The following is a 24,469-nucleotide window of genomic DNA, read 5'->3' as shown; positions in this document are numbered from 1 at the left end:
CCCGCGGCGCCGCCACGTGACGCGACGTGGCCCCGCCCTTCCGGCCTTGGGCGGCCCGGAACTACGACTCCCGGCAAGCCCCGCGCCGGGCCGCCGCCGCCGGAAGTGCAGGGGTCGCTTCCGGCGGCGCCTCGGGCCGGGGGTGTGCGGCCGTCTCGCGACCCGACCGCCGGGCGCGCGGCGGGCGGCGCGGGGTGAGGGGCTCGCGGCGCCCGGGCGGCCGACCCCGACGGGAGCGAGCGCGGAGGCGCCGGCCTGCTCCGTGCGAGGCGGCGGGGGCGGGCCCCGCACCGGGCCTCCCCGCCGCGGCCCGGCCCGGGAGCCCCGCGCGCGCCTCGGCCTCAGCCCGGCCCGCCGAGCGCGCCTGCCCGCCCGGAGCGCCCCGCCCGGCCCGCGCACCATGGCCAAGCCCGCCGGCAAAGACTCGGGCCTGAGGGAGAAGTTCAAGACTCTGCTGGGCCTGGGCACCCCGCGGCCGCACCCCCGGTCTGCGGAGGGCAAGCACACGGAGTTCGTCATCACCGGCGAGATCCTGAGGGTGAGCGGCCGGGGCGGGCCCGGCCGGGCGGGGGGCACCGCCTGGGCCGCGCTTGCTGCCTCCGTCCGCGGGAGGCCCGCGTCCTCGGCCCCGGAGGTCGGGTCCCGGCGGCCCGGTCCGGCCGGCCCAGTCAGCCGTGCGAGAACGTCCGCCTGGCTCGGCGTCTCCGCCGGCGGTCGAAGTCACGGCCCGGTGGTAGCTGCTGCCTCCTCTGTCCCTTGGCGCGAAGCCCCCTGCCCCGTGCGCGGCGCCTCGCCGGGGCTCTGCACGCGCCAGTTTGTCTCTCTCAACCCAAGCGTCCTGCTGGGGAAGGCGCGGGCAGAGCGGGGCTTTGTTACCTGCCGGAAGGAACCGTGCGGGTATCCCCCGCGCTAGAGAGGTGTCCTGAAGCCTTTGTGCAGAGAAGCCAATCCCCAGGCGCCCCCGCATAGCGCCCGCATACAGCAGACGCCTGGAGCGGGCCCATCAGAGAGGCGGGACTGGGTCCCCGTTTGCCAGGGCTGGGGCGAGGCAGGCATGGGGACTGCTCAGAGGTACGGCGTCTCCTGCGTGGGGGATGGAGACGGTTGCGGTATAGTGTTCTGGAGACAATTCCAGAAAATACTTTGGAATTAGGGGGAGCAGCTGCAGGCACTGCTGAGTTGCACAGTTTAAATTGTTAAAATGGTGAATTTTATCTGGAAAACAAAGCAGTCAGGAAAAATTGTTCTCTGGGGCGGCCTTTGGGGACACCTGAGCAGAGGGAACTGCTGACTGCATGCTGGAAGGCGGTCGGGGTCTCGGGGCCCCCTTCCCTTCTGACTCTTCATCTCTCCAGGAACTCAGCATCGAGTGTGGTCTCAACAATCGCATCCGAACGATAGGGCAGATCTGTGAAGTTGCAAAAACTAAGAAATTTGAAGAGGTGGGTGTGCCCCGCTGGAGCTCAGCCTGGCCGTCTGGGAGCAAGGCTGACCCCCGACTGCCTTCAGGGCGCACTGCTTCAGGGAAACTTGACCCCCTGGATATTGGGGGAGTGTTAGAAAGGCCCCAAGCATACTCTGAAGGGTCCCAGGACAGTTGGTGGTGATCTGTAGAGACGCGCCCTTGTCTGCTGAGGTCTGGGGGAAGGGATGCCGGGAAACGGCAGGAGGGAGGGTGCTGCGGGGCTGTCTCGGTAGCTTTTGGGAGCAGTGTCTGCTGCTGTGTCTAGCTGCCCCCCAGATGGGGTGTGCCTACATGCCTGGCGTTTTCAGGCTTGCTCCTGACGGTCTGGACTGAGTCCCGGGGGCAGGGCTGCGGGGAGGGCACCTCCAGGGCTCACCTCTGGCTTTCCCACGACTTGGGAGGGAATGTGGGCCTCGTACCCAGCAGTGAGACCTGCGAAGTGAGAGCACCCATGCGCCCCACACGTGTCCATACGAGCCCCTGCGTGGCAGCTGGGTGGCGTGGAGGCCGGCTCTCTGTGAGGTGCCCGTGGGCACGAAAGGGGAGCTGCTGCCCTGTGGACGGGTGGGTTGGGTAGGAGGCTGGGTAGCCCGCAGACAGCGCGTGCAGCCTTGGCTGCACCCCTGCAGGTAATAAAGGGTCAGAGAAGGACGTTCTGGAGTATCCAGAGGTGGCCAGGATGTAGGCAAGACGTGGTCTGGAGATCGTACTGTGCTAGGGCTCTTGGTAGCTGGGAGCCCTCTGTCAGACTTGGGGGGCAGGCCCCGGCAGCTGCACCAGCGCAGGCCCTGGAGCAGCGCGTCTGAGTCAGCACCTGCGCTGCTGTGTCTGCCCGCGGCGCCGCTCCCTGACCGCCATCCCTCCCTGCCGGAGCAGCACGCGGTGGAGGCGCTCTGGAAGGCCGTCGCGGACCTGCTGCAGCCGGAGCGGCCGCCGGAGGCCCGGCACGCGGTGCTGGCCCTGCTCAAGGCCATCGTGCAGGGGCAGGTGAGCGCAGCTGTGCGGCGGGATGGCCCGAGCAGGCGCCCGAGCCCCACTTCCTCACGGCGCCTCTGCCTCTGGGATGGCTCGGGCACCATGGGGTCACGGGACCTGTGTGCGCGGGTGATCCCTTCCCTTGCCCCGCTGACCACAGTGTCCCCCCACGCTCCCCTCCCGCCAAGCGCCTGCCCGCGCACCGGCCGCTGTGGTCTCTGCCACTCCAGGATGCCCGCCTCTCCACCTTCCCGAAGGCTCCATCCTCCTGGCCCAGCCCGCCGCCCCCGCATGCCATGGCTGCCAGGAGAGGGCCGCCCGCTCCCCGCGGGGCCTCCCCTCGCCCTCCACACCTGTCCCCCAGCGAGCGCTGGTCCCGTTCCTTGCCCCAGCTGCGGGGGTGTACCCGGTGTGCCCCGCCCCCCACAGCCTGTCGTGCGGAAAGGGGCGGATGCTGGCGGGAGTAGCGGCTGGGAGCCCGGGCGGGGGTCCTGGGCGGACGCCGCTCACCCGTGCTCTGTCTGCAGGGCGACCGCCTGGGCATCCTCCGGGCCCTCTTCTTCAGGGTCATCAGGGACTACCCCTCCAACGAGGACCTCCACGAGCGGCTGGAAGTGTTCAAGGCGCTCACAGACAACGGGAGGCACATCACCTACTTGGAGGAAGAGCTGGGTGGGTGCCGCCTGGGTGTGCGGTTTCCTGGTCAGGGCGAGCAGATGTAACGGGGCGGGGGGGGGGGGGGGCCAGGAGCAGCGTGGCCCTGGCCTGGTCTGCAGAGGGCGCCGTGCTGTGCCCAGCGGCTCCTGTCCCTGGGCCTAGGCACGTCGGCCGCCTTAGTCTCAGGGGAGCTCGCAGGCCCTGCAGGGGCCTGGGCAGTGGGCCCGGCCGGCATTGCGGGAAGGGCAGTTCTGTCATCCGGGCCATGTGCTACTGAGCCGGTGTCGAGGGCGCCCCGCTGCTGTCGCCTCACCAGCCCAGGGCCCGCCCTCGCCCCCTTTTACTGGCCACCTTCCCGTCGTCCCGAAGGTGAGAGCTCTGCCAGCCTGAGGTGCCCATGTGGGAGTGAGAATTGGCAGCTGGCCCTGGCCATCCTATCCTGCTGGTCAGCCTGGCCCAGCTTTCAGCGCAGAGGGTCGGAGCTGACGGGAGCTGTCGTCAGGTTTTCTGGCGGAGGTTGCCGGCCTGTGGCCAAGCTTTGCTGGTGCTTCTGTTGAGCTGCCGGGTGGGCGCCCAGGGCTTGCTCTGGTGCTGCTCCTCAGCCGGCCGGGGCACCACATGTCCCACCGTAAGCTGCCTTGGCTGGGACCCTTTGGTGTAGTGGGGCGGGGATGCAAGTCCCTGGTGTGCTTTTGGGGCTCCCTGGAGAGGCATGGGGACCAATGAAGGGGTCCCAGTGCCGCCTTTCCAGGGAGAGCACCGAGGCACACCGCGCTCCTCTCCCCCAGCCGAGTTTGTCCTGCAGTGGATGGATGTCGGTCTGTCCTCGGAGTTCCTCTTGGTGCTCGTGAACCTGGTCAAGTTCAACAGCTGTTACTTGGACGAGCACATCTCGGCAATGGTGAAGTAAGCACTGTGCCTTTCCTCCAGGGCGCCCGCCGCTCGGTCCTTTGGCTCGGGGTGACAGTGGCGTGGACGCCGCTCTCCGAGGGGTGTCCTAAGGCTGGCTCTGGCGCCTGGTTCCCAGTGGAATCCCTGCATCCCATTTGTTTCTTTTACGTCTGTCTTTGGCAAATGCCGCGAGCCCGTGGAGGCAGGGCCTGGCCTCGTGCTGCCTGCCAGGCACCAGCATGCAGCTGTGGAGGGGGCTCTGGGGCGGCAGGGGGCGCGCAGGCCCCGGCTTTGCAGAGGAACCGCACAGCGGGGCAAAGCCGCTCGCCTCTGGAAGTCCCCAGCCGACTCTGGCGCTTCGTTTGCAGCATGATCTGCCTGCTGTGTGTCCAGACCGTGTCTTCCGTGGACATAGAGGTCAGCAGCCGGGCTCTGTGAGAGGCCCCCTTCGTGTACCTCTGGGGTGTTGAACAGGGCAGGGCCAAGGCCCTGGGCTCAGGGACCGGGCCCAGTGTGCTTCCTGTGGGTGGGTGCCCCGGCGGGCGGCTCGGCCTCCAGCTGCCAGAGTGTCCTGTGAGGAAGGGCGCGCTGGCCCCTGTCCCGGGCCTCGGTCTGGATGCCTTGGGTCCACAGCGACCAGAGGTGGGGTGCCCCCGGCACGTGCCTTCTCCCAGCCCAAGGGAGGCTGAGTTGGCCGGTCCCTGCAGGGGGCAGGAGAGACTGGGCTGACACTGCCCTGTCTGCTCCGCCAGGTATCGCTGCAGGTGCTGGACGCCGTGGTCTGCTACAACCGCCTGCCCGCCGAGAGCCTCCCGCTCTTCCTCGTCACGCTCTGCCGCACCGTGAACGTCAAGGAGCTCTGCGAGCCCTGCTGGAAGGTGCCCCGGGCACAGCCCACAGCCTTTCCCCGTTACACCAGGGCGAGGGCCTTGGTGTCTTCCACGTGCTTCTGTCAGGTCCTGGGTGTCCACGGGGCGGCCTGTCCGAGGGACTCAGTGGTGTTTCCTTGCTTGGAGCTGGGCTCGGGGTCCCGGAGGCCTCTGGGGAGGTGGTGCTGGGGTGGGGTGGGGTGGGGCTGGGTGCGGCCCATCTGAGGTGCTGCCTCTGTCCCAGCTGATGCGTAACCTCCTGGGCACCCACCTGGGCCACAGTGCCATCTGCAACATGTGCCGCGTCATGGAGGACAGGTGCGTGTGCGGCCTGTGCCGGCCCGGCTCCCGCTCCAGTCCCCTGCTGTCGGCGAGGCTGGCACGCCTGCCCCCTCTGCACCACGCCCGCCCCACCCGGGGCCTGTCCCTCTGCATGGCCTCCCTGCCAGGCCTATGCCCTCTGCTCGTGTTGGCCTCGCTCCCGCTTTGGTGCTGTGCTCTGGCCTTCCTCCTCGCCCCCTGATGTGACAGGAGGGCCACGAGCTGAGGGCGCGTCTCCCCCGCTTCCCTCACGCCCTGGACTCCCCCGCCTTGGTCAGCGGGCAGCTACTGCAGGGGTCACTCAGATCATGGCCTTGGCTGCTGCCCCCCGCCCCCAAATGGCCCCTAAATACGGGGGGCTCTGGGAAGATCTTCAGGAGCTTGGGTCACCCCTGCTCACACTCCCTCTCTGGGGATACCCACAGAGCGTACATGGAGGACGCCCCGCTGCTAAGGGGAGCCGTGTTCTTTGTCGGCATGGCGCTCTGGGGGGCCCACCGACTCTATTCCCTTAAGAACTCCCCGACATCAGTGTTGCCGTCTTTCTACGAGGTAACCCGCTGTCCGAGCTGGCAGGAGCAGCGGCCCCAGCCCAGTGGGAGGGTGGGTGCGCCACTTGCTCCCGGGGCTGCGGCCAGGGGCCCGGACTCCGAGTTAGCCGTCAGGCCGGGTGTGCGGGAGACGTGCGGGAGGGCCCAGGCCGGAGCACGGTGCTTCCTCACGAGTGCGCCTGCGCGCTCTGTTTCAGGCCATGACCTGCCCCAACGAGGTGGTGTCCTACGAGATCGTCCTTTCCATCACCAGGCTCGTTAAGAAGTACAGGCGGGAGCTGCAGGCTGTGACGTGGGACATCCTGCTGCGCATCATGGAGCGCCTGCTGCAGCAGCTGCAGGTGGGCGTGGGGCGGGTCTCAGGGTCCCTGGCCTCCAGCCGGGCCCTGCCCTGGGATGTGGGCTGAGGGGCGGCCCACCCAGCCCCATGGCTTCCGGCTCCCTGTGTACTCAGGCCCTCCTGGCAGCAATCCACTTTTTGGATGGTGCCCTCAGCCCTTGGAGGGCTCTCGGGTTGGTTGCCCAGTAGGACTAGGTAGCGGGTGAGCAGGGGTAAGGCTGGTGGGGACGGTGACGGCAGGGTAGACGACGGGCCAGGTTGGCTCCATGGGCTGTAAGTGGGCCCGGAAGACGGGTCCCTGCAGCGTCTGGGATGCTGGCCGTGGCGTAGCTTGGGAGGGCAGAGTTGACCCCGACAGGCCCCACAGAGGAGATGTGCCCACTTCTGGCCCCGGCTCAGGGCTGGGTCTGTGAGGGACTTGGGTAATGGGGGTGGCCTGGACAGCAGGAGGAAGCGCAGCAGGCCGTGGGGCCTAGGTGATGGACTGTGCTGTTCTCACAGACTAGCTGGCCAGGGGTGCCTCTTGTTGGAGCCCTGGGGCGGCAGGCCTCGCTGTGCCCCCACATCCAGGCCAGTGGGGGTTGTGTGCATCCAGCGGTGGGGGCCCAGAGGCTGTCTGGAGCCTTCAAGGGGCGGGAAGGCTCACCTGTGTGACCACACCTTGGTGCCTCAGTGCCTGGACAGCCCGGAGCTCAGGGCCATTGTCCACGATCTGCTCACCACGGTGGAGGAGTTGTGTGACCAGAACGAGTTCCACGGCTCACAGGAGAGATACTTTGAGCTCGTTGAGAGATGTGCGGACCAGAGGCCGGTAAGGCCGGGTGCCCGGTGGGGCCTTGAGTGGGCGTGCCCTAGCCATGTGGATCCGAGGCAGCTTTTCTGGAGTTTAAAACCTGGGGCCTGCTGGGATTCGGGCTCCAGCTGGAAGGTCACCGGGCATGGCAGAACCTGAGGGCCGAGTCTGCCTCTGCCCGTGGTGCAGCCGGTCCTCCTGGGAGACACACTCGGCTGCGCGTGAGGCCTGGGCCCGGGCTTTGAGGCTCCTGGTGGCCCCGACAGTCTGTGTGTGGGCACCAGGCTCTTGGGCCTGCAGCACGTCTTCCAGGGAACCCTCCGGAAGGTGGAACAGCTCACGGTGCAGGTTTATTTTCCTGCTGACAGGAGTCGTCCCTCCTGAACCTGATCACCTATAGAGCTCAGTCCATCCACCCCGCCAAGGACGGCTGGATCCGCAGCCTACAGGCGCTGATGGAGAGGTTCTTCAGGTGGGCGCAGGGTCGGCGTGGCCCACAGCCACCGCTCTGTGCTCCCCCCGCCCCGGCTGGGCACTGGGGGCTGGCCCTTTCCTTTCTGCAGCTTGAGGGGGTGGCCCTGTGGGGGTGTGGGCCAGCCTCAGGCCTTGGCTGCCCAGAGGGGCCGCCCCGAGGTTGTGGCCTCTGTGCCAGGCCCCAGTCCTTGGTTTGGATGTCCAAAACCATTTGTGCCTGGGGGACAAATCCACTCAGCCTCACCCTGGGACAGACCTGGGCACAGGGTGGCGGGGGGCCGCGGGGCACACGGGTGCCCCCACTAGCAGGTGCATTCCTGCCCCCAGGAGCGAGTGCCGCAGCGCTGTGCGGATCAAGGCGTTGGATGTGCTGTCTTTCGTGCTGCTCATCAACCGGCAGTTCTATGAGGTGTGTCCAGGTGCGCCAGGTCCACTCGCGCTTCTGGAGATGTCCAGACCCGGGCTGGGCCTGGGCACTTGGCCGGCTGCCAGGAGGACATAGTGCCTAGCCTGGGGACCCCAGCCTCGGGGTACCCCGCCTCTCTGTAGTCACACTCGCCTGCTGCATCCGGCAGTGCCTGGCCCTGCGGGAGCGCATGTGCCCCAGTGCCTCGCAGGGAGCTGCCTTGGGCTCTGGTCTCCTGCGCTGGCCTTTCAGCTCCCTCGCAGCCTCCTGCCTCTGGGCCCTGGTGCCCCGCATCCCTTTTCCAGTGTCTCGGTTCCTTGGAAGCCCACCCTTCGAAGTGAGCTCAGTGCTGCTTTTTCCAGGAAGCCGGTCTGGGTCTTTGGGTCTTTCACGCAGCTCAGTCTTTGTTCCCTGCTCCTGCTTTGGGCGTGCACACGCTGCCCCGTCACAGCGGCCCCCGTAGCGTCAGGTACAAGGTCCTCTACCCTGGTGTGCACGCCGCCTCTCGCAGGAGCGTCCTGAGTGATTTTCATGACACAGCAGGCCTGTCCCCGGCTGCCTCGTGTCCTGGTTCTTGCAGGGCAGTGCAGGGGGCCTGGCCCCCGTCCTCTGGCGCTGCCGCCGCCCTAGCCACAGCCCTGCTGCCGTTCCCAGGGCCTTGGCCAACACCCTGGCGGAAGCTGACCTCGCCCCTCTGTGCTTGGCGCAGGAGGAGCTCATCAACTCCGTGGTCATCTCGCAGCTCTCCCACATCCCTGAGGACAGGGACCCCCAGGTGCGGAAGCTGGCTACTCAGCTGCTGGTGGACCTGGCTGAGGGCTGCCACACGCACCACTTCAACAGCCTGCTGGACATCATCGAGAAGGTGGGCCGGGCGGCCTGCAGCCAGGCGTCCTCGGCCCCTGCCCCATCACAGATGTGCCCGCGGAGCGTGGCTGCGTCCACCCCGAGAGCCCAGACTGCGGCCCTGCGCTGCCAGCGCCTCTGCGGTTTTGCCGTGCCGCGGCTTCCCAGGGGTCTCTGGCGCGGGAGCCCCCTTCTGAGGCAGTCTGAGACCTGAGGGCGGGGTCTGAGTGCGGCCTCTCCCTTCAAGGTGATCGCCCGCTCGCTCTCGCCACCCCCCGAGCTGGAGGAGCGGGACGTGGCTGCCTACTCGGCCTCCCTGGAGGATGTGAAGACGGCGGTCCTGGGGCTCCTGGTCATCCTCCAGGTGTGCTCTCTGCGGCGGGTGGGCGGAGCCAGAGGGGCCCCAGCTCTCCCCGGGAGGTGCTGAGGGACTGCCGCCCTTCGCCGTTCTGCTGGGTTGGTGCACTCCTGCTCGCTGAGAGGTGACTCCCGAGCCATGACTTCCCCACTGCCACTGCGGACCCCTGAGGCCTCCCCCCGTGCCTGCCGGCGCCCTACTCGTTGCCCCAGCCCTTGCGGCAGCTTCTGCCCTGTGGACCACGGGCTTCCCCGGCCACATTTGTCCTGCTTGTCCTCTGTGCCCCCACCTGTTGGCCTTCCCCCTCTTGTGACTGAGTGGCCGGCCACGTACCCCGGAACCCCACAGCAGAGCGGGAAGGGGTGGGCCGCTACAGCAGCCGCCACACCAACCGCCTTGGCCTTGCGGGGCACAGGGAGCTGGGAGGGGCCGAGGAGAGAGCCGGGTGCTGTCTCCCCCCATGCTGCGCAGTGGCACCCGTGTCCGGGACACAAGCAGCCACGACTGAGGAGCCAGCGGCCTGGTGGCGGGCAGGGCCTCGAGTATCCCGCAGCGCCGGTCCGCGCGTGACCTCTCCTTGCGTCGCCTCAGAGGGAGAGGCGCTTTCCCAAACGCTGTGTCTTTTTGAGGGACAAGTACTGCTTCTCAAGCGCTGGCAGCTCTTCTTCGAGGCTCAGCGCTCACAGGAGGGGCCTCGTCTGCACCGCACCCCCCCACGCCCGCTCGCCGGCAGCACCAAGGGCGCAGCCGGGCCCACCTTGCCTGGCTGGCGGGAGGAGCAGGCCTGGCCCGCCTGTCACCCGTGCCTGGCATGTCTGCCCGGGCCTCGTGGCTCCACGGTGCGGGGAGTGTGCTGTGGGCGTGGCGGCGCGTGGCCCGCTGGGTGGCGCTTTGGACCTGCGGCTTGAGGGGCCGTCTTGGCTCCTGGTCTCCGGCCCCAGGCTGCCGGCTGAGAGTCCTGCCCTGTGCCTGCGCCCTCACGGTGACCACACATGCTCCTCGCAGACCAAGCTCTACGCCCTGCCTGCCGGCCACGCCACCCGCGTCTACGAGATGCTGGTCGGCCACCTGCAGCTGCACTACGTGCACAGCTACACCCTGCCCGTTGCCAGCAGCATCCGGCTGCGGGTGAGCGGGCCGGCAGGGGCAGCGGCAGCGGCCAGTGGGCCTGGTCACTGCCTCCCTATGTGGGGGTGGCGCGAGGTGGGGGTGCTGCTAGAACAGAGGTCCACCTGCCGGGCATCCCCTGTCTCTGGGAGCCGGGGGAGCAGCCGGTGTGCCTCGGGGAAGGGATGGAGAGAGGGATCGTGTCCGGAGGAACCGGCTCTGCGGCCCACAGCGCTGCCAGCCTGGGAGCTAGGCCCTGTCCCTGCTCCTGAGGATGTGTACTGCCCTCGCAGGCCTTCGACTTCCTGCTGCTGCTGCGCGCGGACTCACTGCACCGCCTGGGCTTGCCCAGCAAGGACGGACTCGTGCGCTTCAGCCCCTACTGCCTCTGCGACTCCGCGTGCGTGTGCGCACCGGTGGGGCGGGACCTGCGGGGCGGGCAGGGCCTCTGAAGGGGTCCCGAGGGTGCCGGCAGCGCCCGTCAGTGCTGGGTCCCGGGTCTGTGCTTGCAGCGGGCTTCCTCTTGCATCCACAGGGAGCCTGAGCGGGGCCCTGAGAAGAAGACCAGCGGCCCCCTGTCGCCTCCCACCGGGCCTCCCAGCCCCGCGACGCCGGGCCCGGCTGTGCGACTGGCCTCCCTGCCCTACTCCCTGCTGTTCCGTGTGCTGCTGTGGTGCTTGAAGCAGGTGCGGCCTGGCCTGGCGCTGGGCAGGCTGGGCGCGGCAGGGCCCGGCGCCAGTCCCCGTGCTAGCAGTTCCGGGAGGCCGTGGGTCTGCAGGCCCGGGTGGGGCTTTGCCGATCGGCCCGCAGAGTGGGAGCCAGGGCAGCGTCCCGGGAGACCGAGCTGCACAGGGTGTGGGGTAGGCCTGCCTGGGAAGGATCGTGCAGGAAGGGCTGAGGGGGAGGGTCAGCCCTCATCGCAGCCCCCACTGGGCAGGTGAGGTCAGTCTTGGAAGGAAGGGAGGTCTGGGCAGCAAGAGCAGGCAGACGCTGCTGGGGCTGGGTGGTGAGTCCTATGATAGCTGGGCCACCCGCGGAGAGAGGGCGTGGGTCCGTCTGCTGATGGGGCAGTGAGAGTGGGGTGGTCAGCTGGGGTGCAAGAGGTGGGCAGCCGGGGGTGGACGACAGGAGCCTGGTGGGGACACAGGATGGAGGGGAGGCGCAGGACAGGGTGCTTGGCTCCGGCGTTCCACTGAGGGGGTGGCTGGAGCTTCCTGGGGGCTCCAGTCCATGGGGAGGGCCCTGGGCCTCGCAGCCGTGGCTGCACTCACCACTGGTGGGTGGTGGCCTGGAGGAGCCTGGAGCAGGGACCAACGCTGGTGCCGTGCCTAGGAGAGGGGTCTCAGGTCCACCCTGAGCTTGCACCTTGCTCCTGGGGTGTGGTCAGCCCTGCCCTGGCCTCCTTCCTTCAGGAGACCGACTGGAAGGTGCTGAAGCTGGTGCTGAGCAAGCTGCCTGAGGCGCTGCGCTACAAGGTCCTCATCTTCACCTCACCCTGCAGCGTGGACCAGCTGTCCTCTGCCCTCTGCGCCATGGTGAGCCACCTGTCTCCAGGGCCGCAGCATAGCCCGCCCTCCCGACCCCGAGTGCTGGGGGAGGCTTGCTGTGGGGCGCTCCCCTTCCCAGCGGGACGCCTGTGACACACACATCTCTTGTTCCCCGTGGGCGGCGGGGGGGCCTTCCGTGTCTCTGGAGAGGGTGCCATAGGCCAGAGAAGAAGCAGGCGGGCCCCTGGACCCTGGCCTTCCTGCAGCTGGGTCTCCGCCCTCTGGCTCCTGAGTCCTCCGGCCCCAGCGCCTGCCCTGGCAGCTGGCTGGTCTTCACTGTGGCCTCGCTGTCAGCTTTCAGTTCCCAAGACACTCGAGCGGCTGCGAGGCACCCCGGAAGGCTTCTCCAGAACTGACCTGCACTTGGCCGTGGTCCCCGTACTGACGGCCTTGATCTCCTACCACGGCTACTTGGACAAGGCCAGGCAGGTGCGGGCCGCTGCCGGGAGCCTAGGCCCGGGAGGCCTCCCCTCACTGGGGCGGTTGCAGTGGGTGGGTGAGAGGCTCTGCTTCCGCTGTGGCGCACCCCAGGCCGGCTTCCCTGTTCTCCGGCCACCTGTTTGGGAGCCCAGCGTCTCCTCGCGCTGGCCTCGCCCTGGCCCTGCCCCAGCCCTGGCGTCAGGCAGGGCCAGGTGGCTTGGTGGGGCTGGGTCTTCCATAGTGGCAGGGCGGCCAGTGAGGGCCCAGCTCGCCACCTATGTGGCTGCCTTTACCCGGAGGGCCTGGATGCATATGGACTGTCAGAACCCTGGACCCCTCACTGTCCACACTCCACTGGGCCTTCCCGCCCACCTGGCCAGCTCGCGCTCTCCCTGGGCTCTGCTGGCATCTCCTCAGTGGCGCCTCAGGGTGGGCATCCCAGACTGCAGGTTCCCTGAGGCACTCAAGGCCCCTGATGTAGCCTGAGTGGGGTTGCAGGAAGCCCCACTGGAGGAGGGAGCTCCTCCCTCCTGCAAGAGCCCCCTGGCGGTTAGGGGGGCTGTGGCCTGAGCCAGCCCTGGTCAGCGTGGGCCTTGCAGCCTGGACGCGGGAAGAATCTGCTCTTAAAGTGATGCCAGCCCCTGGGCCCCCGGGACCAAGGGAGCGAGGGTCCAGCAGCCCCTATCCAGTAGCTGTCCAGTTGGTGCAGGTGGGGTCTGCACTGGTGACCTTGCCCCCTGGTGCCCAGGAGCAAGGCAGCCGGCCTCCCTCAGCCTCCTCTAGGGAGCACCATGGCCCTGGACGCGGGGGAGGCCAGCGGCCCTGGCTGAGGTTGTGTGTGGTCCACAGCGGGAGATGGTGTACTGCCTGGAGCAAGGCCTCATCTTCCGCTGCGCCAGCCAGTGCGTGGTGGCGCTAGCCATCTGCAGCGTGGAGATGCCCGACATCATGGTCAAGGCGCTGCCCGTGCTGGTGGTGAAGCTCACGCACATCTCCGCCACGGCCAGCATGGCCATCCCCCTGCTGGAGTTCTTGTCCAGTAAGTTTGCCGGGTGGGCCTGCCCGAGAGAGCCCGCGTGACCTGCCCGCGCCTTCCATGCCCGTGCCCCCCCCCCCCCCGCCGTGGGCCGGTGTCCTCTGCTGTCTCGGCCCTGCCTCTTCTCAGCTGTGTGGGCAGCTCCCATGGGCTGAGGCACAGCCCGGGGCTCGGCAGGGGTGGGGTGGGCAGGGTGGGCAGCCTCACGTGGCCCGTGGCCCTCCCCCCCATCTCGTACATGATTCAAATGCTGAATACCCCTGTGGGCTGGCGCGGTGCATGTCAGACCCCCTGGGCTGGGCCCTGCAGGCGTGGAGCAGCGTCGCGCCATCCGCAGCGCCCTGGGTCAGGTGGCTGCAGCTGGGGCTGATGGCGCCTCACGGCCGTCCCCTCTCACAGCTCTGGCCAGGCTGCCGCACCTCTACAGGAACTTCGCGGCCGAGCAGTACGCCAGCGTGTTTGCCATCGCCCTGCCCTACACCAACCCCTCCAAGTGAGCACCGCCTCTGCCCGCCCCGTCTGCCGCCAGGTCCGCCCAGTCTCAGGCTCTGCTCTCGGGAGGCCTGGCCTCGGGGCAGAAGTCAGCCAGGGGGCGGGGGGTCCTGGCCTGGGCCTTGACCTCGGCCTCCACACGTCCCGTCCCCTTGTCCGCGCAGGTTCAACCAGTACATCGTGTGCCTGGCCCACCACGTCATCGCTATGTGGTTCATCAGGTGCCGCCTGCCCTTCCGCAAGGACTTCGTCCCCTTCATCACCAAGGTGGGTGGCCGCTGCTGCGAGGGGGGTGGGCCGCTGGGCCTGGCAGGGCTGCAGGCGCAAGGGGGCCCGATGCCTGGAGACGGGCCCTCAGCCTGGCCCGGGTCCGCCGTCCTGCAGGGCCTGCGCTCCAACGTTCTCATGTCCTTCGACGACACCCCCGAGAAGGACAGCTTCAGAGCCCGGAGCACCAGTCTCAACGAGAGGCCCAAGAGGTGCGGCGTGTGGGTGCTGCCCCCACAGGGGTGAGGTGGGGCCTGGCGCCCCCGGCCAGCAGTGGAGAGACGCGTGGCTGCGGCTGCGCCTCTGCGGGCCGAGGTGGCCCGGGCCCCTGAGCTGCAGGCAGGGCAGGCTCTGGGAGGGCCCCCAGCCCCCCATTTGGCTGGAGGGTTCCAGCACGGCTGCCCCTGTGCTAGAGGGACCAAGCCCGGTGGCGAGGGCAGGCAGTGGCAGTCAGGGTGCTGCCACCGGGCATCTGGGTCGCTCTGACCCTGGGCTGGACTGGGTTGCCTCGGGCAGCTGTGGCTCCTGAGAAGCCTGGTGCCTGGCCCTGACGGGGAGGAGCCCGCTGTCGCCACCCCGCAACCCCGCAGCCCACGAGCCCAGCTCTGGCCAGGCTGCCTCCCCGCTTGCCCCCATCGCACCCTGGGGACGTGCTCTCTGACCATCAGGGCCGTGCTGGCCAGGCCTGGGAGGATCTGGCCAGGCCCCGTGTTGTCCGCATTTCATCCCAGTGCCCGCCCCCCCACCCGCCCCTCCAACCCCCGCCTCTTGCCTCCTGCCCAAGCTTTGTTCGGCCCTCCCTAGCTGGGGGCACGGCATTTTCCAGAGTGACCGGGTCAGTGTGGCCTACATATGAACACTGCCCCTCAGGCCCTTGGTGGCTGGGGGCCAGGGCCTTGAGCGCAGACCTGGCATTGTCCAGGAGGCCCGCAGCCCCGGCCCGAGGCTTGGCGCCTTCGCCCACCTGGCCTCCGCGGGGGCGGCCCCTGGTCGGCACAGCCTGGAACCTGCCGTGGGGGCGACCCACGTTTTATTTGCACTAATGTTTCGGTGTCGTGCGTGAGACCTTACTTTTTCTCGGTCATGTTCACAAGATGTATTTTCATGCGTTTTGTTTTCTGTTTCTCCCCCCGCTCACTGGCCTCTGGCATGGTCTTGTCCGCCTCGCCCTGGGGCTCTCGTCCTAACCCTGTGGCCCGTGGCCCCCTCCTCCCTCCACGGCTTGCTCTCCCTCTGGGAGCCGGGCTCTCTGGGGCTTGGGGCTGCCTTCCTCACCTGGTAGTTTGAGGGTAGCCAGGCCCCCCAAACAAGGCCTGAACAACTCCCCACCCGTGAAAGAACTCAAGGAGAGCTCTGCAGCCGAGGCCTTCCGGTGCCGCAGCGTCAGTGTGTCTGAACACGCGGCCCGCAGGTAGTGGCTCTGTCGGGCTGGCCCGTGAGGCGGCGCTGCCAGGCGGGGCGCCGGGTGGAGGGGCATGGGGCGCCTGCATGACCTGTAGCTGCCTGCCCCTCCTGGGCCGCAGCCGGCTGAGGCCGCCCTGCCGAGCCGGCCCTCGGCCCAGGGGAGCCTGGTGGCGAGGGGGGAAGTTTGCATTCTGTCCAGCCATGTGGGGGGCGGGCTGGCTGGGCAGCCGCTCTGGGAAGGCTGCCTTCCCCCGGCCAGGGGTCTTGGCGGTGGGGCCCGGCCCGGTGGGGTGTTCGTGGATCTTGGTGGGCTGTCTGGTGGAGCTTGCTCCGGGAAGGGTCTGCCTCCTGCTGCAGCTGCGAGGGGCAGGGACGCTGTGGGGGGCAGCGGGCGGGCCAGTCATTGCCTGCCCGGTAGGTGCAGGTGGGGGCTGCAGGGCCGGGGCTCGTGCCGACCACACGGCTGGCTGCTCGCAGCAGGCTGCCTGTCCCCGCCCCGGAAGCTGGTCCTCCCTCACGGACACCGAGAGGGGGCTGGGCCTCGGGCTGGACTCAGCGGGGCGGGGCAGGACCTGGTCACCGAGGCGCCCTCCTCAGTGCCTTTCTGGCCACTTTGTTGTGAGTGAAACAAGGCAAAGGGGCTGTGACGGTCACCTCAGGGCCAGACCTCGGAGCCCCTTCCCTGGGTGAGCTCGGCGGCCTCGACTCCCCGGCCCAAGCGTGGGGTGGACTGCGCCTGCAGCCCAGCCTGGGCCCGGCCGCGATGGCGGCGCCCCGGGGCAGAATGCAATCTTGGAGCGTGACCGTGGTCTCTACGTCTGCATGACTCCGCTGCCCCGCCACGCGCCGCCCCAGCTCCCCCGCGCTTGGTGACGGGGTCCTGCCCTTCTCCTGAGCCCCTGCTCTGCGGGGCGGGCCGGGGGCGCTCCTCAGTTCCCCGCTCCTCCTCGGGCGCGGTGTGGTCTGCTGGGTGTGCAGAGCTGGGCCTGGCCCGGCCGTGGCCCGGTGCAGGTGAGCCGGTCCCGCCAGCTGCCTGACCGCGAGGCCGCTCCTCCGCAGGATACACACGTCCCTCACCAGCGCCAGCCTGGGGTCTGCGGACGAGAGCTCCGTGGCCCAGGCCGACGACAGCCTGAAGAACCTCCACCTGGAGCTCACGGAGACGTGTCTGGACATGATGGCCCGATACGTGTTCTCCAACTTCACGGCGGTGCCCAAGAGGTGCGGGCTGGGCCTGCTCAGGGGGCGGCCACGCGGGGCCTGCTCGGCGGCAGCGGGTGGGCCGCGTTGCCTGGGGTGGGGCCGGGCGGGGCCCCTCGGGCTGCCTCCCCCTCTCGAGCACTGCGCTGCCCGCCCCCCCTCCGCCCTCCCCGTGCGGGCCCGCGCAGGCCGACGTTGAGCGCTTGCAGGTCCCCGGTGGGAGAGTTCCTTCTGGCCGGCGGCAGGACCAAGACTTGGCTGGTCGGGAATAAACTGGTCACCGTGACAACCAGTGTGGGCACCGGAACCCGCTCCCTGCTGGGCCTGGACTCGGGCGAGCTGCAGGGCAGCCCGGACCTGAGGTGACTCCCCTCCCCCTACCCCGTCTGGCCTCGACGGTGGCCGTCATGGCCAGGCCTGGGGCGCCGTCCTGGAGCCCGCGGGCTCCCTCATCGCCTGTGTGGGCCTGTGTCCTCAGCTCCGACCCCGGCGCACGTGTGCGCCACACGAAGGAGGCGCCAGCCAAGCTGGAGTCCCAGGCTGGGCAGCAGGTGGGCCGCGGGGCCCGGGACCGGGTGCGCTCCATGTCCGGTGAGCCTCTGCCCGCCCGCGCCGCACCGTGCCTGTGGGTCCCTGCGTCGGGAGGCCCCTGGGGGCCAGGGGACGGGGTTACTCAGGCCTGGCTCAGGCGGAGTACCTGGGGTGTGGTCTAGGCTTCAGTGTGGGGGGCTGCCTTGCGTGAAGGGGGCTGGCCGGTGTGGGGGGGAGCCCTCAGCAGCCCTGCCCCACTTCCCCCTGTGCTCTGCTTCTGCCCAAGACCCTGCCACCCTGGGTCCCCCGAGGCGGCCCTTGTGTGCCAGGCCTGCAAGGCTCAAGCAGCCTCCCATTTGGGCTGCGGCTGGCATGGATTCTGGCCCCCCAACCCTGGGTGGCACGGCTGGGGCCGGGCAGTGGCCTGGCGTGGGGCTGGCAGTGGCCACCAGTCTCCGGCCTTCTCCTCAGGGGGCCACGGCCTGCGAGTTGGTGCCCTGGACGCCCCAGCTTCCCACTTCCCCTGCGGCCCCACTTCCCCGGGATCACAGACCGTGCCAGCCAGCCGGCCCGAAGTGCCCGAGGGCTCCCCGCATCCGGCGCGGAGGAAGACAAACCTGGCGGCCTACGTGCCCCTGCTGACCCAGGGCTGGGCAGAGATCCTGGTCCGCAGGCCCACAGGTACTGGGAGGGCGGGCAGGCAGGCTTGGCTTGGGCCGGAGGAGTGGGAGGTGCCTGCTGAGCACAGGGCGGGTTCCTCCTGCCCCAGGGCTGGGCCCAGCCGGGCGCAGGGCGCTCCCTCAAGGGCCTGGCTCCTCGGGGCTGTCCCTGCACATCCAGTTCTGACCCCTCTTCTCTGGACGCTGTCGGACGGGCTCCTCGCCCCCCACTCAGGTCCCCCCTCTCCGGCCTGAGGTTAGGCCTTCAGCGAGTGGATTTGGGGTACAGCTCAGCCCAGGGAGTTGCAGACAGATAGGACTTCGGGGGTGGGCCCTGGTGGGAGAAGCCTGGGGGTCGGCCCACAGAGGTGTGAGTGCCGGGGCTGGGGTGCCAAGGCTCCTCGTGGGTGAGTGGGGAGAGCTGGGAGGGCCCAGGTGGGCCAGGAGGAGGCGCCTGAGGGGGAGCATGGTGCCCATGCAGCCAGCTGGGGGCTTGGGCCGTGGGGAGCGTCCAGCGGGGCCCACCTGGGGACTCGGCCACTTTGAGATGCCAGCACTGCCCCCGTGTGGCCGGAGCTGGGAAGTCTGGCTGGGCGCTTGCCTACCGTCTCTCCCTGCCCAGGGCGTGCCTGAGGGGTCTGCCCTGGACAGCCCTGAGCCGACTCTGGGTGCTGCCACCCCCCCAGGGAACACCAGCTGGCTGATGAGTTTGGAGAACCCGCTGAGCCCCTTCTCCTCGGACATCGACAACATGCCCCTGCAGGAGTTGTCCAACGCCCTCATGGCCGCCGAGCGCTTCAAGGAGCGGCGCGACACGGCCCTGTACAAGTCGCTGTCCATGCCCGCCGCTGGCTCTGCCAAGCCGCCCCCGCCCCCGCGCTCCAACACAGGTGAGCGGCCGCCTGCCCACCCGCTGGCCTCCCAGAGACGCCTTCCAGAGGGCCGGGTGTGCCGCCCGCAGGCTGCTGCGGCCGGCAGAGTGTCCACCAGCGCCTGGCGTGGGCCTGGGCAGGAGCCGCCCTCCCGGCCACCACAGACCCTGGCTCGCCTCTGCCCCACGGCCGCTCCCGCGCCGCCCCCGGCCCGCTGGCCCCTCCCTCCTCTCCAGGCGCGGGGTCTGCACGGCGCTAGCGCCTCCCTCTGCTGCGCCACCTGGCCTGACTCCCCCTGACCGGCCGCTCGCGTGGTCTCCCTTGCAGTGGCCTCTCTCTCCTCCCTGTGCCAGTCCAGGTGCCGAGGACGGCTGCACAGGAGCATTTCCTGGGCAGGTACTGGACCGTGTCTGTATGGACCGCGGTGCCTCTGCAGAGCCCCGCTCTGCTTCGCAGGCGCTGCCACCGCGTCGCACCCGGCACCCTCGCGGCTGAGCCGTTCCGCCTCTGGGGGCCCGGCCGCCTCGCGCGAGGACGTCCCTTCGCCTTTGCTTTTCTGGGACCCGCTTTGCCACGCGCCGGTCCCGAGCGCCTGGGCCTCCTGCGCCTCTGCGGACTGAGCGGGCAACTTCGGGCCGCTGAGCCGCAGGTGCCGGCAGGGGACAGCTGTTTGGGGGCGAGCTTGGCCCCAGGGCTCAGCTGAGCTTGACCTTCCCTGGCCTTTGGTGTCTGATTGGCTTTGTGAACCCCGAAATTGCCTGCCCCGTCTGGGGGCCCTGCCCCAGACCCGGCAGGGTGAGGCCTGCATGGTGCTCCCACCGCGGGGCCGGCCGGGCAAGCAGTGGGCGCTGGGCACTGCTGGGCTGCGTGTGCCAGGCTGTGCTCCCCCGCCCGTCCTGATGCTGGCCCAAGAGATGCTGCTTTGGGGTTGCACCCCCCTTTGTGCCTGGCTCCAGCGCGTGGGCTCGGCAGGTGCACCCCCGCCTCCAGGGACCGGCTCGAGCCCACGCCGACGCAGGGACCGGCCACCTCTGCCATGCTGGCCTTGGGTGACAGCAGCGTCTGCCTCTGACCAGACTGTCTGAGGTGCCCAGCTCTTCCCAAGTTGAGGCCCGTCCTCGCAGCCACCCTACTCTGGCCTCCTGCTGGGCCAGAGGAGCAGGGGGCTGCTCCTGTGCACATGGGGTGGGTGGGGGTGGATGGAGGATGCAGACGCCCCTCAGCCCGACCCCTGGGGCTGAGTAGGGGTCCCCAACACACCTGCTCCCCGGTCACAGGGCATGATGGCCAAGAGTCGCAGGCCAGGAGGGCCTTGGGCGAGGCTCTGCTGGGACTGTTGTCAGCCTTGCGCGGCCCCAGGGGTCAGGCCAGCACCCAGCAGCCCCCATTGTCCTCCCAGACTCTGCCGTGGTCCTGGAGGAGGGAAATGCTGGCGGGGTGCACCTGGCCGCTGAGCCCCCGGACCTGGAGGACTTTGAGGCCACCCCAGGCGTGGACAGGCGCTGCGAGCGTGCCACGGATTACAGCAGGGTGGGTGCGGCTGGGGCTGGGGTGCACCCCTCTGGACTCAGGGACCAGGGCCTAAGTCGCAGCGCCCCCCAGGAGGAGGGGGGAAGCATGGTGGGCGAGCCAGCTGCTCGGCCTCGGGGGGCTGGCGTGTGTGCACCTCCCCCATCCGCCTCCGCATGCGGGGGCCGGCATCTGCTCGGTGCTGGCAGCTGGGCCCCGGGAGGGCTGACCGCGGGCCGGCTTTGCAGTCCTCGTCGACCTCCAGCCAGGAGGAGAAGTCGTTCCGCGGGGAGGAGCCGGCAGCCGGGGGGATCCCCATCGAGCGGGCCGTGTCCTCTGAGGGAGCCCGGCCCACTGCAGACCTCGCCTTCCAGCCCTCGCAGCCCCTGAGCAAGTCCAGCTCCTCGCCGGAACTGCAGAGCCTGCAGGACGTCCTCGGGGACCCCGGGGACAAGGCTGACCTCGGCCGGCTGAGCCCCGAGGCCAAAGCCCGGTCACAGTCCGGGACCCTGGACGGGGAAAGCGCCTCCTGGTCAGCCTCGGGGGCAGACAGCCAGGGCCTGGGCCCACCCCAGCCCGAGGGCCCCTCGCCTGCCAGCTGCCCCCGCTCCCCCAGCGGCCTGCGGCCCCGAGGCTACACCATCTCCGACTCGGCCCCGTCCCGCAGGGGCAAGAGGGTGGAGCGGGATGCCCTAAAGAGCAGAGCCGGGGCCGCCAACGCTGAGAAGGTGCCTGGCATCAACCCCAGGTGAGCCCGGCTTCCTGGCTGCGCCTGTGGCCCTTGGCCCCGGGGCCACGGCGGGAGCTGCCTCCTGCAGCGCTGCCCCCCCCCCCCCCCCCCCCGCCTCCCCGTCCTCACCGGCTCCCTCCACAGCTTCGTGTTCCTGCAGCTCTACCACTCGCCCTTCTTCGGGGATGAGTCCAACAAGCCGATCCTTCTGCCCAACGAGGTGTGCAGCTGCCCCTGCGGGCCCCCACGCGGGGTCTCCCTGGAGCCCGGGTGGGGGGCATGGTGGGGTACCCTGGTCTGCCCCCGCCGCAGGGCTCCAGCCTGCGCTCTCTGCGGAAGCCCTTCCCCTGCCTGATGGGGAGCGGCCTCCCGCGCGGGGCGTCTGTGGGCCGGGGCCGGGCTCAGACAGGCTCTGGCTCCAGACCTTCGAGCGGTCCGTGCAGCTCCTCGACCAGATCCCGTCCTACGACACGCACAAGATCGCCGTCCTGTACGTGGGCGAAGGCCAGGTGAGGCCATGCCGGCAGCACCTGTCTGGGGCTGGGGTGGGCCTCCTGGTCTCCCTGAGCTCAGTCACTGCTTGGGCCCCCTGGGGCATCCTGGCTGGGAGCGGGTGCAGAGGCACTGGGCACGTCTGGGAGGCCGGGAAGGTGACCGGCGAGCCGGGGGCAGGAAGGGGGTGCTGAGGGGGGGGAGCGCCCTTGGCAGGAGCAGCCAGCCAGGCCGGGGCCCCTCAGGGAGCGCAGGCGGGGGCGGGGCAGTCGGGCAGTGGCCGGGCTGGCGGCGGGGGGCCTGGGCTGCAGAATTGGGGCGAGGGGTCAGGGCCCTCGGACCCAGCAGGTGCCAGGGCGCCCTCCCCCCACAGAGCAGCAGCGAGCTCGCCATCCTGTCCAACGAGCACGGCTCCTACCGGTACACGGAGTTCCTGACGGGGCTGGGCCGGCTCATCGAGCTCAAGGACTGCCAGCCTGACAAGGTGTACCTGGGCGGCCTGGACGTGTGCGGCGAGGACGGCCAGTTCACCTACTGCTGGCACGATGACATCATGCAAGGTGCCCGGCGGTGCCTGCCCGGGGGGTGTCCCGCCCAGCCCCAGCCCGGCGCTGCTCACACCTTGCCCGCCCGCAGCGGTCTTCCACATCGCCACGCTGATGCCCACCAAGGACGGGGACCGGCAGCGCTGCGACAAGAAGCGCCACCTGGGCAACGACCTCGTGTCCATCGTCTACAACGACTCTGGCGAGGACTTCAAGCTGGGCACCATCAAGGTGAGGCCAGCGGGCGGGTGCAGGACGCCGGGGTCAGCCAGGTGGCCACACGGGTGCCCCCACAGCCTGGGGTGAGGACGGTGCTGCCCGTCGGCAGAGCAGGCGACGTGGCCTGGCCGCTCCCGCGAGGAGCGTCTGCTGCATGGTCTCGAGCTCTGGGGCCCGGCGCGAGGGGGGACCTAGCGGCTCGCAGTTGGGCGTCCCCCTGTAGCGTAAGCGCTTGCCTGGGAACCCTGCGGAGCGCACTGGGCGTCCCCCTGTAGCGTGAGCGCTTGCCTGGGAACCCTGCGGAGCGCACAGTGCGGGCCTTATGACTTGGAGGGGGGGGGGCTGCGCCTGCCGGTGCCGAGAGCAAGGTGTGCCTGCGCACGTCCGGGCACCAGGGAGGGCCCGAGGAGCAGGGGCAGCTCTCGAGTCACCGGGGAGTGGGGGGCACGGGGGGGTGTGCTTCGGGGCACGGGTGTGGGCCCAGCTCGGGCAGCCGCTGCGGGGGGCGGGGGGATGCAGAGGGAGGAGGGCGCGGGCAGGCCCTGGGGGACCTGCTGTGCTCTGCTCCGGCAGGGCCAGTTCAACTTCGTGCACGTGATCATCACCCCCCTGGACTACGAGTGCAACCTGGTGTCGCTGCAGTGCAGGAAAGGTGAGGCCTGGCTGGGCGCCCGCGGGCTTGGGCCGAGCCCCAGCTGAGCCCCAGCTGAGCCCTGTGTCTCCCCAGACATGGAGGGCCTCGTGGACACCAGCGTGGCCAAGATCGTGTCTGACCGGAACCTGCCCTTCGTGGCCCGCCAGATGGCCTTGCACGCCAACGTGAGTGACGGGCGAGGCAGGGGCGGGTGGGGCAGGCGGCGGCCCCAGGGGCGCCCGGGGCTCACGTGCCACCCTCCCGGCAGATGGCCTCCCAGGTGCACCACAGCCGCTCCAACCCCACCGACGTCTATCCCTCCAAGTGGATCGCCCGCCTGCGCCACATCAAGCGGCTGCGCCAGCGGGTAGGGGGCGGCCCGGGCCAGGGGGGCCGTGCTGCCCTGGCTGCCCGCCCACGCCCAACACCCACTCACCCTCAGGTGCGCGAGGAGGCCCACTACGCACACCCCAGCCTGCCCTTGGTGCACCTGCCGGGCCACGCCAAGGCACCGGCGCAGGCCCCAGCCGAGCCCACGCCCGCCCACGAGACCGGCCAGCGCAGGCGCCTCATCTCCTCTGTGGACGACTTCACGGAGTTCGTGTGAGCCGCCCGCCTCCCCCGGCCTGCCCGCCCCGCGCCCCGCGCCGCCGACCGGTGCGGATGAAATAAAGGGGCCGCGCGGCCGGGCCCACCCCGGCACTCAGACTCGGCCGTTGCTCAGCCAACACGTTTATTTGACTTCGTCAGTCGGGGTGGGGTGCTGGGGAGCGGCGGCTGCACCCACAGACACGGTCAGGCTGGGCCTCGCAGCCCTGTCCCGGGAGCCAGCCCCCGGGGGGGCGTCTTTGCCTCGCTCCTTGCTCAGCCCTGCGCCAGCAGCCGTTGGTCTCAGGGCTGGCCCGGGGCAGGTGTTGGGGGGCGGCCAGTGCTATTGTCCGGGGTGTCCCTGGGCTGTGGGGGACGGCAAGCCCCGCCCGAGCGAAACTTGAGGACGTACAAAAATATATACATTTCCAGACCCTTATAAATTACAGGCGCTACAGACTCGGCGCGTTGCTCTCAGCGGGGGAGGGGGGAGCGGGGGGGCAATAACTTAGGGGCGGGGTGCCCTCCCTGCAGCTGAAGCCTCAGCAGGGGCAAGGCCTGCCCTGGAACCGCTGCGGGCACAGCCCGCTGTACCTGAGGACTTGGCAATAAATAGCATCTCAGAGGCCTGCGCGCGTCCTCCCCCAGGGGGCGGGAGGGAGCCTGGGTCCTGGCGGCCACGGGCCTCTCTAAAGTGCTGAAGCCCAGGACGCAGCGCTCCGGGCACCTCGCGGGCAGGACGGGCGATAATACTGAGTGGGTCGGCGCCAGGGCCGGCGTGCTGCCGCTGCCCGGGCTAGGTGCTGCTGGGGTGGACCTTGTTCTTGGCCCGCAGAGAGGTCCTGCGGGGGCCCGGCCCCAGGCCCATGCCTCTGCTGGCTCTGGCCAGGCGGCTGGGCAGGGCTGGCCGTGGGCCTGGGGAGGGACTGGGGGGCGACGAGACGGGAGACCCGCCTGTCCTGCGATGCTGCAGCCGCTGCAGCCGCCGCTCCAGCTGGTAGACGTCCTCCGTGGCCTGGTTGAGGCGGTCGAACTGGGCGAGCAGGGCCTCGAACACGGCCTGGAGGCGGGAGGGCTCCGGCTCTGCCCGCGGCCCAGGCCTGCTGTGGCCCCCGCCGGGCCCTTCCAGCTGGCTGGAGGCGGTGGAGGGGCGGGAGGCATCGGAGCCCCCGCTGGGCAGCGGCGCGTCCGGGGAGGCCTTGGACGACCGAGAGGGCAGCGGCTCCATCCCCTCAAAGCGGACTTTGTGGCGGAACTGGGGGCGGCACAGG

At 69.7% G+C, this 24,469-nt stretch overlaps 2 protein-coding genes across 5 annotated transcripts in view; one reads left to right on the top strand and one right to left on the bottom strand.

Annotated features, from left to right (window-relative positions):
* Positions 1 to 379: 379 nt before the first annotated feature.
* TSC2 (TSC complex subunit 2) lies at positions 380 to 23,652 on the top strand. 4 transcript variants are annotated; one of them, XM_037507782.2, is made up of 40 exons: positions 380 to 538; positions 1,356 to 1,442; positions 2,342 to 2,452; positions 2,968 to 3,112; positions 3,886 to 4,003; positions 4,357 to 4,405; positions 4,741 to 4,866; positions 5,102 to 5,175; positions 5,604 to 5,730; positions 5,927 to 6,070; positions 6,743 to 6,880; positions 7,231 to 7,334; positions 7,664 to 7,745; positions 8,452 to 8,607; positions 8,836 to 8,952; positions 9,952 to 10,074; positions 10,347 to 10,453; positions 10,589 to 10,739; positions 11,466 to 11,588; positions 11,895 to 12,029; positions 12,870 to 13,059; positions 13,456 to 13,549; positions 13,713 to 13,815; positions 13,933 to 14,027; positions 15,098 to 15,226; positions 16,279 to 16,440; positions 16,629 to 16,781; positions 16,898 to 17,010; positions 17,422 to 17,631; positions 18,296 to 18,499; positions 19,881 to 20,011; positions 20,239 to 20,738; positions 20,865 to 20,940; positions 21,143 to 21,229; positions 21,586 to 21,772; positions 21,849 to 21,988; positions 22,550 to 22,628; positions 22,704 to 22,795; positions 22,879 to 22,977; positions 23,053 to 23,652. In XM_037507782.2, the coding sequence occupies exons 1-40, from the start codon at positions 401 to 403 to the stop codon at positions 23,215 to 23,217; spliced, it is 5,364 nt and encodes a 1,787-aa protein (XP_037363679.1). In that variant the 5' UTR covers positions 380 to 400; the 3' UTR covers positions 23,218 to 23,652. The 4 variants fall into 4 exon arrangements, with proteins under 4 accessions (XP_037363679.1, XP_037363678.1, XP_037363681.1 ...); XM_037507781.2 differs by having other exon boundaries at positions 10,347 to 10,459; XM_037507784.2 differs by lacking the exon at positions 15,098 to 15,226.
* The window catches only part of PKD1 (polycystin 1, transient receptor potential channel interacting), a 30,143-nt gene continuing 28,967 nt past the window's right edge, over positions 23,294 to 24,469 (bottom strand). The window contains exon 46 of the mRNA XM_037507805.2: positions 23,294 to 24,453. Within this exon, the coding sequence (XP_037363702.1) occupies positions 23,995 to 24,453 (459 nt within the window). The 3' untranslated portion in view covers positions 23,294 to 23,994. The remainder of the gene's footprint in view (positions 24,454 to 24,469) is intronic.

The sequence above is a fragment of the Talpa occidentalis genome, unplaced genomic scaffold, assembly GCF_014898055.3.
Source record: "Talpa occidentalis isolate TD23 unplaced genomic scaffold, MPIMG_talOcc4v2.1 talOcc4.12, whole genome shotgun sequence".
Classification (NCBI taxonomy): Eukaryota; Metazoa; Chordata; class Mammalia; order Eulipotyphla; family Talpidae; genus Talpa; species Talpa occidentalis.
This window is presented reverse-complemented; position numbering and strand designations above follow the sequence as displayed.

Excerpts from the sequence above, each read along its gene's own strand:
- TSC2 (XM_037507781.2), top strand. The coding sequence starts at position 401 with ATGGCCAAGCCCGCCGGCAAAGACTCGGGCCTGAGGGAGAAGTTCAAG. Across the intron at positions 4,867-5,101 it reads TCTGCGAGCCCTGCTGGAAG|CTGATGCGTAACCTCCTGGG; the intron begins GTGCCCCGGGCA and ends CCTCTGTCCCAG. Across the intron at positions 8,608-8,835 it reads TGCTGGACATCATCGAGAAG|GTGATCGCCCGCTCGCTCTC; the intron begins GTGGGCCGGGCG and ends TCTCCCTTCAAG.